The sequence below is a fragment of the Polistes canadensis genome, unplaced genomic scaffold (assembly GCF_001313835.1).
Source record: "Polistes canadensis isolate GaletaPanama2010 unplaced genomic scaffold, ASM131383v1 scaffold_188, whole genome shotgun sequence".
In the NCBI taxonomy this organism is placed as follows: Eukaryota; Metazoa; Arthropoda; class Insecta; order Hymenoptera; family Vespidae; genus Polistes; species Polistes canadensis.
This window is the reverse complement of record NW_014569735.1, coordinates 285,269-296,894: the sequence shown is the minus strand read 5'-3', so window position 1 is coordinate 296,894 and position 11,626 is coordinate 285,269. Positions and strand designations below refer to the sequence as shown.

General features: G+C 28.8%; 1 protein-coding gene across 7 annotated transcripts; it reads left to right on the top strand.

Annotated features, from left to right (window-relative positions):
* The first annotated feature begins 1,713 nt into the window (after positions 1-1,713).
* LOC106789529 (embryonic polarity protein dorsal-like) lies at positions 1,714-10,549 on the top strand. Of its 7 annotated transcripts, XM_014753818.1 has the most exons (14): positions 1,717-2,120; positions 2,964-3,053; positions 3,127-3,353; positions 3,452-3,695; positions 3,776-3,919; positions 3,993-4,183; positions 4,260-4,398; positions 7,153-7,245; positions 8,350-8,379; positions 8,820-9,087; positions 9,163-9,222; positions 9,295-9,551; positions 9,965-10,122; positions 10,188-10,549. In XM_014753818.1, exons 2-14 carry the CDS (start codon positions 3,008-3,010, stop codon positions 10,335-10,337), a joined length of 2,007 nt encoding a protein of 668 aa, XP_014609304.1. In that variant the 5' UTR covers positions 1,717-2,120; positions 2,964-3,007; the 3' UTR covers positions 10,338-10,549. The 7 variants fall into 7 exon arrangements, with proteins under 7 accessions (XP_014609300.1, XP_014609304.1, XP_014609305.1 ...); XM_014753819.1 differs by lacking the exon at positions 8,350-8,379; XM_014753820.1 differs by lacking the exons at positions 9,965-10,122; positions 10,188-10,549 and adding an exon at positions 9,582-9,706 and having other exon boundaries at positions 9,295-9,464.
* The last annotated feature ends 1,077 nt before the right edge of the window (positions 10,550-11,626 follow it).

The following is an 11,626-nucleotide window of genomic DNA, read 5'->3' as shown; positions in this document are numbered from 1 at the left end:
CATTTTTTACTTATTTCAATTTTCTGATCTCATTCTTTCCCTTAAAATATTTGAATATACATATGAATATAATATACACACAGAACGTACAGCAGAGAAACGGACGATTAGAAAAATCGATTTTCATAACAAATGTTTGTCGTTAAACGCATATTTTCATAAAATTCCACAATATTTTGTGGAATGCACGTTGCACATAGATCTACTGGTTCATTGTTTTAAATGCTATGATGCTGATAACCAGGATAGATAACCAAATTATTTTTACCCTAAACGTACCTGGAACAATAGATTTTGTTAATCTTCTGTCTCGCTACAATATCCTGAATACACCTGTGTACACCTGTAAACACCTGTATATACCTAATATATCTAAACATATACATATATATTGTATTATATACGGGAAGTGTATAGAAAGTATTACTCATCATTGTACACGCGAGAATTCAGGTACATACTCAAGTATAAAGCTTCTCTATTAAATTCTAAACATTACGTGACAATAATCAATGCAATCATTCTATGAGTTACATATGCTCTCATTCCTAGCGTATCTATCATTATAAATGTGTTTATAAATAAATAACACAAATGTACATACATTACACAAACCTGATTCAAAGCAGACAACATGAATACCAGAAAGTAAATGAAACAAAAAATCAAGTATTGTGAATAAGTTAAGTCGGTGTAGTAAAGATCGATGGTAATCGCAGATCAATCCGACAAAGGTTATATTCTACGAAACTTCGCGTTTGCTTCGCGTTCAATTTTCTGACCTTGATAAAAAGTCAAGGTCAAATTAGAAACTTACAAATGAAAAGAGGGATCAATTATACAACAGTTTAAAAATGAACGAATTTCAAAACATATATATATATTTCTATATCATATCTAATATCCACTATTTATATTTATATATAATAAATACATACAAATGTACATAATTTGTTCACTTTTCGAGAGTTTTGGAATATTAATATAATCGATTAAAAAAAAAAAAAAAAAATTTCAAAATAAAAAAGAACGAGCAATTAAGGAAAAAAAATGTATTTTTGATGTTACGCTGTTATTATTGACAATGAGATAAATGTATAAAGAGAACGTGTGTTTTAATATGGCAGCATAAAAAGATTAATACAATTCGTAGAAAGTGTTGGAGGCAATCCCTTCTTAGAATTGCACGCGCCAAACGAGTGGTACGTTCTCTCGATCGATCGTTAATTTCGATTATCTCGTTGGGAAGCAGGGAAAAGATTGGTGAAACGAAAGGAGTAAACGGGATCGGGTAAAATCGAGGATTGATCGTACATCTTCGTTAAGATTCGCCGAATATCTCCGATCAAACTCGAAGGCGTGGAATCGGCACGGAAAGGCGCGACGATAACGCGCTCTTCTCTTCTCGTAATACTTCTCCTACTTTTCCATTCCCCTCTTAATTTAACTCGAACAATCCCCTCTTCTTCGGCGCAATGAGTTCTCTTCCTTCTCATCATCATCGTAGTTGAAAAGCAGCATAAGCAGAGTGTCGCGTATCGGAAGCCGTACTTACCATTCGTTTCTAAAAACATTCACGTACAATTTTCTCTTTGTTCAATAATATTTTTCAATCGTTATTGTTCAAATGTGTTATTGAGATATTATTTTATATATTTCTTAATGAAAAATAATATATACTTATATAAGTATATGTATATGATGTATATATATATTAAAAACGATAAACGCGTATTTAAAAAGTACGATTGTAATTAAAAGAAGAAGAAGAAGAAGTGGAAGGAAAATCTCGATTAAAATAATGTGTTAACTCTTATCGCATGTTTGTTTAGTGTATAGTGCATCAGAATGTAAGAAAGGGTTATTCATTCTTGGAAAAAAAAAATCGTACAGTGAGAAAGAAAGAGATAGAGATTAACTATTTGGTCGGAAAAGAGGGAAAAATTGAACACACAAACGAAACCACGCTCGTTTAATTTACTCTATTTTCCTCTCTTTTTCCTTCTCTCTCTCTATCTCTATCTCTCTCTCTCTCTCGCGCGCGCTTACGCGAGAGAGAAAGAAAGAAGTCTGTCTGTCGAACGTGCATGCCGTTAACGATGTAGAAGATCTTACTGCAGGCAAGTCTCCTCATATTGTCCTACGATAGTTTAATAATAGCTGCAGTACCCGTACGGTCCTAGGCCTTCCCAAAATAATGATTGGCTCAGCGTAGAAACCAACAACCCCTCTCTTCTTACTTCTTCCCTACTATTTCTCATCCTTAATTCGTTTGTTCGCTTTCTCATGGGACACTTGTAAGCTGCATACAATTCTCATAGGAATGTAATATTTTGTAAAAACAGCTGTCGATTTCTCTCGAAGGAACAGCTGGAAATCCAGTCGCGCGCCATTTCTCCTTCGTGTTATTACGTTTCTCAATCGTTTCCGTTCGTTTCTGTTCGGGTTCGAACACCAATTCGTTTATTATCAGTCTTTGATGGTAGCTTCTTCTAACCGGTTGAATTTTTGTTATTCTTCCTAATATATTTTACTTTTGTGTTTTATTTTCTCTCTCCATTGAAAAATAAAACCTTACATTTCTCATTAGATATGTGTGTGTGTTTATCGGGATAAAGTAGTAATATTCTCATTGACAATTATATTTTGATATAGTGTCGACAAAAAAATGCAAAGTGTCAGTGTCATTTTTGGTTATAATTTATAGGTGATTAAAGTATGTTTCTTGCTGCATGCTTCTTCTCTAGTATAACAACTTTTATACTTTTCATGATATCATATTTTTTATTACTTTTATTTTATTTATTTATACGACGGAAGATCACTGAACAGAACCTACAAATTTCTTCTGACAATTATTTCTTTTTGTAAATTATTATTATTATTATTATTATTAACTGTAGGAAATGAGATTTCAAATAATATCAAAGTTTATTTATCTTTCGTTTGTTCCTATATGTTAGATGGCCATAATTCACTATTGTAAAGCAAAAGTTTAACAGTTATCATGGAACATGATATAAGCGATGAAAACTTGAACATAAGTGATGTCAGTGAGTATTCATAATTCTTGTATCGTTCTAGCTGTGGATTATATAATATACTTCAATTGATTTTCCTTTGAAGTCGAAGTCATCAAAACTACCGACCCTGGTTTTGTGGAATCTAACGGACACATGGATCAAGAAAAAATGGAAGTTGATAGAAAGCACATGGCGCAACCTTATGTGGAGATAGTAGAACAACCTGCAAGCAAAAGCTTGCGCTTTCGTTATGAATGTGAAGGTAGATCTGCGGGTAGTATACCTGGAATTAACAGTACACCAGAAAACAAAACTTTTCCTACTATAAGAGTAAGTGTAAAGTAACAAGAAGAAATAGTTAACACAATATTTCCTTTAAATCATAAATACTTTATCTAAAGTAAAAATTGAACACATTTTTCATACAGATAGTAGGCTATAAAGGTCGAGCTGTGGTAGTTGTATCTTGTGTAACAAAAGATTTACCATACAGACCTCATCCCCACAATCTTGTTGGCAAAGAAGCATGTAAACAAGGCATCTGTACGCTTGAAATTACATCTGATAACATGACTGTAACTTTTGCTAATTTGGGTATCCAATGTGTCAAGAAAAAAGACATAGAGGAAGCACTCAAAATCAGAGAAGAAATTCGTGTCGATCCTTTTCGAAGTAAATCTTTCAAGATATAAAATACTCACTTGTTTAAAATAGTAACTTTATTATTAATGTTATTCCTTTTATCATTATAGCTGGTTTTGAACATAGAAAACAACCTACTAGCATCGATCTTAATGCAGTGCGACTATGTTTCCAAGTATTTTTGGAAGGAACACGAAAAGGAAAATTTACTCATCCATTACAACCCGTAGTATCAGATCCTATTTTTGATAAAAGTAATTTTTATCTTTTCTTTAATTACTCATATTAAAAATTATTCATTTTTGTTTTACACATATATCATTATAGAGGCAATGTCCGACCTTTCGATCAACCATTTAAGTCATAATAGAGCTCCTTCTTGCGGAGGTATGAAAATGATACTTTTATGCGAGAAAGTAGCTAAAGAAGACATACAAGTTAGATTTTTTGAAGAAAAAAATGGACATGTTTTTTGGGAAGGATATGGAGATTTCGCACCCACGGATGTCCACAAGCAGGTATAAAATGTGCTTTCGTTATTATTGTAAAATTAATGCTTTTTTTCTACTACTAAATAATTTATTATAATATTAGACGGCGATCGTGTTTAAAACACCTAGTTACCGTATTCTACAAATAGAAGAACCAGTACAAATTTACATCCAATTGAAGAGGCCATCAGATGGTGTAATAAGTGAACCACATCCATTTGAAATGTCACCATTGGATACAGGTATGCCTGCTTTCTGGTCTTTGCGAAAAGCATTTGCTCGAAAAAAAGTAGATTACAGTACATTTGGTAAAATTTTAACGACCGAGGCTACATTGTTTCCCAATGTAATACCAAAAGTGCCTTGTAATATTGATGAATATAATAATAATAGTTTAGACACAAAAAAATCAAATAATAAAATTTCAGTACTACGTGCTTTGAATGACTTATATAATATTAGAAATACTACAAATTCTTACAATGGAAGTACTGACATTGATCAAAACAATGTAAAAAATGTTGAATGTTTTATGAAAAATTCTATTGATTATGATAATAATGAAATGCCAATTGACTCTAATAGCACGATTAAAGGAAATGTACAAGTCAATAAGTATATTACTGGTAATGATATTAGTATAGAGAATAATACATTTTCAAACGATTATAGAGATACGACGCTTGATAACCAATCAGAAATTATTTCTCAAACAAAATTAGATTTAACAAACGATACAAAATGTTTAAATAAAAACATTGCCAACTCAAAAAATAAATCTGATTGGTTTGATTATTCGGAAGTAGGAAAGTGGGTACAAAAAAATCAAGCTTCTTTCAAAGAAAAAGAAAATACAGCTGAGATTAAAAACGAAATGGAAGATGGTAATAAATCGTTGAACGATTTGATATCTCAAGTAGATGAGTTAGATCAAATTTACGCTGATACGCATACGAAATTGTTACAAGCTACTCTTGATCAAAACGTGATTGAAAGATCTATGGATGTCGATGTTTGTGATAATCAAACTTATACTAGTCTTCAAATGGCTATGAAAAATCCAATAGAATTATTTGATATACCTGATGAAAGAAAATATGAGGATGTATCGACTCCAAAACAAGACGTATGTGTATCATTGTCTTCTTCGCCAATAGCAACGAAAAGAGATGTAACACAAAAATTTGAAGAAAAATTACCTCCCCTACCACCAAAACGTATACGTAAAATGTCTTCTATGCCTGTTTTACCACGGCCTACGTCCTCTCAACCAATAATCGAATCTTCCTCTGAAGCTCCAAACAAGAATTTACCTTCTCTTCCTGGTACCTTACCCAAACAATCTAAACAAAGTCTCTTTTCTAAACTATTTGCAAAGAAAATGAAAAAAGACAAAGATATAACTTCCAATGTATCCACGGACAATAATAATCGTTTATTTAATGCAGGAGAGAGTGCTTCGTTTTTGTTAAAAAGTATTCAAGATAATTCTGCAACGCAAATGTCTAGACATAGTATTGCAAGTATTACTAGTAAATCTCTTACGTTAGAAGGTGATGAAACACCACCTTATGGGGTTGACTTAACAGAAGCTGAACATTATGCTCTTTATACTACTATGGCGCCCCATGCAACAGCATCTGAATTCGATGAAATGTCTTTTTATTATAGTCCTGTAGAGGGAGGAAAAATATTAACGGAAAGAAAAGAATCTTAATATTTTATTTTAAAAAATTTTAACTATTTATTTCTTTTATCTTTTGTTTTCTAAATATTAGGAGATCCCGTTTAACACGGCTTCTTAGAAAACAAGATCACTGTTACATGATTTGAGAATTAATGAAATTTCCGCACAGTATGAAACGTAATGTAGGAATAGAGACAGGGTGATCAAAAATGAACACAAGACTTTATCTAAGTACAACTATAATAGAAGTATACAAGCTTAACAAATATATATATAAACGTATAAATATGAATACTTTTTTAGACACTCAGTCTCATGCAATAATCACAATATCTTGACAATTAATCGTTTCTCAATTCTCAGTCACCTACCAAGTGACTAATTACCTTAGAGCAATTGCTTTCATAAAAATATTTCTTTTAGTTTTTATTTTTTAATTTTTTTGTACCACCTCTCTTTTTGAATCACCTCTCTGTTTCATATAGGAATTTGCATTTTAATTTTAAGATTCTAACAAACCGTGTTACACGAGGGTCACCTGTATAATGCCATTAAACATTTTATATGCCTTCCTCCTTATGTTATTATCGCACTCAAAATATTCATAAAGTGGTAAAAATTCTATTATATTATTTCAATAATATTGCATTTTGTGTGTAGCATGAAATAATTAAAAAAAACATTTCTGCTTTCAATGATGCATTTTATGCTATAATATAACTATATGATAAAAAAGAAATTTTCAAATAATTAGATTTAAAATGACATTTTAAAATTTTTAACATATTAATAATTTGATTATATTTACCACAATTGTTTAAGTGGTTTAGATACTGGCACATTGTTATTCTTACAAATAGGAAAAGTGTCGTTTTACATACATAAGATTTCAGACGATGTTTGAAAACGGCATAAAATGTAAATGCCGTCGGTGACACTTGTTGTTTGTTATGAAAACAAAGTAGAAACCATATCTAGTCAAGTTTTATAGTCCTGTTAAAAATATTAAATTTGTCAGATTATTATTATCTCTTAGTATCTATAACTTGTTATGTTCAGTATACTGCTGGAATTTTTGTCTTGTTTATATAACTTAATCTTCTAATTATTTTATTGCTTATTATTTGAGATTTTATAAACTCAATTATGTAATATGAATATTTATATATTTTATAAGATATGGTTTTCATTTGTTAGTAGAAAAATGTTAACGAACAATTTATAGGATTTCGAAACATATGGGGCCTTTGTTGAAAAAGCTAAATTTTCTTATTGTAATAATTAATGGTTAATATAAAAAACTTTTTAGGTAGTAGTGAGTCATTAAAACGAAAGCGACAAAAGTTTGATAACAACCCAAATGCGATACTCTTGAGAGGTTTACAGGCAGAGGCTCAGAAGAGTAAGTATTTTTCTAACATCTATAACAATTTTAAAGCTTATCTGGTGATGGGTTGGATAATATCATTGATGTCATTCATTATCATTTAAACATGTTCAAATATTTCTAGAAAAAACACAATTTATAATGAATCATTTACTGCTTAATTTAGGATGTAAAAAAAATATTGATTGTGTCTATATATTTGTGCATATACAGACATATGTATGTATAGAAAAAAATAACTCTATGATCAAAGAGCCAAAGAAGCCTATTTTTAATGCTCTTTGCTCGATTTATTTTCTACATTTGTTAATTGTTATAAGAAACTGAAAAAATACTAAAAATTGTGAATCATTGCAGTTTTCGCAAGCAGATATATATTCTTGAGAATATTAAACGATTCAGTGGTTGTATATCTTATTATATACTAACAATACTGTTCCCTTTTCACTTTGAAAGAATATCATCACAGTTGCATTTAATTCCAATAAAATGGATGATAAATCTATTTAAACAATACAATTATATAATTGCTTGCTAACAATTTTCACAGTGAAAAGGAATTCAAGATTAAATACATACATATTTTCATGTATTAACAATCTTCTTCATTTTGTACTTTTTTAAAAATGTATTTTATATAAGCCATTGTACTTGTACTTTGCAATGTAAGAAGTAGTGACTTTGTGCACTTTCAGAAAAGTGTATTGTATTTTTGTATTTGCAAAGAAACACGTGAAATTATATAGAATGCTTAGATCATTGCATTTCTATGGTGATATAAAAAACATAAAGATATTTGTGGCATTGATTTTTAGTATGATTTGTGACAATAAATACGTATTTCTGAAGAAATGCTCTGTTCTTGTAAAATGATGTTTTTAAAAATTTTAAATGACATCATTGTAATAATTTTACTATATATAGTCATAAAATAAAAAACACGTGCAATATTTGTATAGTGCAATTTTTATAGAATGCTTCTCTTTAAAAAGCGATTGAGTAAACAAAATAATATGAATAATGTGTATAAAGTACATAATATATCTATACAGATGTATGATCACTAAGTGGCAATCAAATGTGTATATTTATTCCATGAACCTGTTGAACACATTTCAGATCAAATGCACTTGTGTATAGGAAATACAGGTACGGATATCTCGTTACTTCAGTGTTTTCAATAATAACTAATTGTATTTAGTGTAAATGTTTATTTGTGATTATTTTATACTTAAATAAATTAGTAAAATAGTGTGCAATGTAAAGATATGAACATGTAACCAAATTTTTCGTAGAAAAATTTTAATTATCCGATATTTATTTTTAATATCATCTATGTATATTTCAATTAATTTGTTTTTTATTGATAGACATTTTGTGAATAGACGCATTAATTCACATTGCTTGTCATTTCTAATAATAAAATTACTTTATTATGTGTTTTGCTTTGTACAACGCTTAATCTTTTATTTAATCTTTGTTTGCACGAAGTTATCATACATGTGTGTCTAATTATGCGCATTGCCAATTTATTGTTTATTTTATTATCTTATAACGTATAATAGTATATTAATTACGCTATATTATAGATGCTGCAGAAGCTGCTTACCAAAATATTCAGTACTTCAATATTATCAAACCAGAACCAGTAGAAACGGGACCATTATCATTTGGAACATATACTACAAACTTAGGATCTTATTCATTGCAATCTCAATCTCAACTTCAAACTCAGCCTCAAACTCAATCTCCATCTAAACTTCAACCTCAACCTCAACTTCAACCTCAACTTCAATCTCCATCTCAGCCGCAACTTCCACTTCAATCTCAACCTTTATCTAATTTGCAAATACTAAGGTACTTTAATACAATATTTATATATACTCTCATAATATAAAATTATATATTATTAATACTAGATATATCTTACAGGCCTCAAGTTTCACCAGGTCGAGCTGCATCACCTATGGAATATGGTTCATATAATCTAAAGTACTTTAATATAACATTTGTATTTTTTATAATACAAAATTTTACACTGTTAATACTGGATTTATCTTACAGACCTCAAGTTTCACCATGTCAAACTGCATCACCTATGGAATATAATTCATATAATCCAATTTTGACACAAACACATCTGCCTCCTTCGTATCAACCATCAAGCTCTAATATGACACAGCAACCTTCAGTTGGAATATCTGCACCAGAACAATATTCATTTTTACCAGAAAGTAATTTGTCTAATACAGAACAAATGCTATTAAGCAAAGTTACTTCGAAACAACTAAATACTGGCCTGGAACCTATATATGATAATGGTAAAATTACTTACACATACTTTTTTACAGGGTTTTCCGGTAAAAGTGATACAATCGAGTAGGGAGCGGTTGTTTATGAACAAATAAATTGAAAATGTAGAGTTAAGTTTTTAAGTATAAGGCTCTGTTTTCAAAAAAATAACTTGGAAAATGTAAAAAAAAGCTAAAACATAGTTTCATTATTATTTATGAAATTATTTGTATGAAGAGAAAATTTACGGTAAGTACAAATTTATCGAATAAATTATCAAAATTGTGTTACTTTCGAAAACGTAGCCTCATATTTAAAAACTTTATTCTACATTTTTTACTCTACTCCCGTTTCGGTTTTGCCACTATTGTCAGATATGCACATATAGTTGTTTATACTTTTTTATATAAAAATTAAAAACTTTATTTTTTGTATTCTATAGGTGATCTAAGTAAGATAAATATAGCTACGGATTTAGGTATCAATCAGCAATATTTTGATCTGACTCTAAATACAGTAGGATTAGGAGAATTCGAAACTTTTGATGCTGAATTGTCCACAAGTTTATTAAGTGGACTATCTATATCAGAAGATTTAAAGGTATGTACATAAGAATAACTAAATAAAACTTTGTATTATACAGTCATTCAAAAATCATTTTTCAGGATGAAGAAAACGAAAATGTTAAATTGGAAACAGACAATGTTGGAGAAAATAACATGACTGACAGTTACACTAATATAACAAAAAATACTATTCAAGAATTATGTGATTTAAATGATATATACAGACATAACAAAAGCGATGACACTTAAATAGTTCTGCATATGTTAGAAATCAGCTTATGAAAATTAACTTTGGTGATATTTTTTATTTATGAAATAAGGTTGTATTTTATGATTTGTACATAAATATTATTTTTTAATGACTAAAATTACGATACAAAGTGCAATGATATTGTAAATACTAAAAGAAGTCTATTACTTTTTTGCTGGTTATTACACTCGTAAATTTAACTATTACAAAAAGTTGGTTGAAATTTGTTCATTTGTAATATATGTCATATTTTTATGTGAATATGAAAATTATTTTAATAATTTAAAAAATCAAATGGACAACTGTGATAAAATTACAATGAATGATTATTAGATACATGATATTTCTACTAACCAATATTTTGTATAACGGGAATGACAATTTTTATGAAAATATAGAGATCTCTATTAATAGAATAAAGACAAATTTTAAAACATAGGAAGAAATTTTTTAGTAAAATGTAAGTTGATTATAACATGTTAAACACTTGATCGTGCATAATAACCAAATATTTTATTTACAAAAATAAGAACATAAACAATTTAGCATACTCAATATAATAGTGCATTGTACATTGTACTGTTACTTTTAACATGTCTATTTGTCCTATCTTTTATTTTTTTAAACTCTACAAAGTCCAAATGTACGCGATGTTATCAATTATATCACGCACGAAAACATCATATAATTCTGAGAAGTGTAATCTACAAGTCAATATAATTATCATTTCTCAACAATGTAACATTAATCAAAATCTTAATGTGTATAGAAAACAAAAAGTTGTTAAATATCGAACAATATTTTCAGAATTCTACGGTATGTAGACGTGTAAATATATACAACGTATGAAATAAATCTATATTTTTTATTTTTGTATAATTTAAATAATTTCCATTTCTCGAAAATAACAAGTTTAATCTTTTTTGTTCAAACGAATTGCAATTTTTAATAATTTTTACAAAATTATTATAAAAAAGAAATAAAAGAAAAAACTTGCGTTCCGCAGTTGTTTTAATATTTAACTAAGAAAATATATATTCCATGTTATATATGATGTTAATGTATCTCAATAATATATTATTGTATCGTATATAATATAGAAAATTGCACATATATATATATATATATATATACAATTATTTATCATTGTTGTATAACTGTCTGAATGAATTATAAATCTCACGTAATGTGAATAACGTCTTACTTTTTAACAATCAACTATTAATAATAAACACTGCATTATATCGAATCATATCTTACTAGCATTTACATTGTTCAGTCTTAAAAA

Bases quoted from the DNA above. Each gene is read 5' to 3' on its own strand.
- LOC106789529 (XM_014753814.1), top strand. From the start codon at position 3,008: ATGGAACATGATATAAGCGATGAAAACTTGAACATAAGTGATGTCA. The intron at 3,696-3,775 runs GTAAATCTTTCA...TTATCATTATAG, and splicing joins TCGTGTCGATCCTTTTCGAA to CTGGTTTTGAACATAGAAAA. The intron at 4,184-4,259 runs GTATAAAATGTG...TTATAATATTAG, and splicing joins CCACGGATGTCCACAAGCAG to ACGGCGATCGTGTTTAAAAC.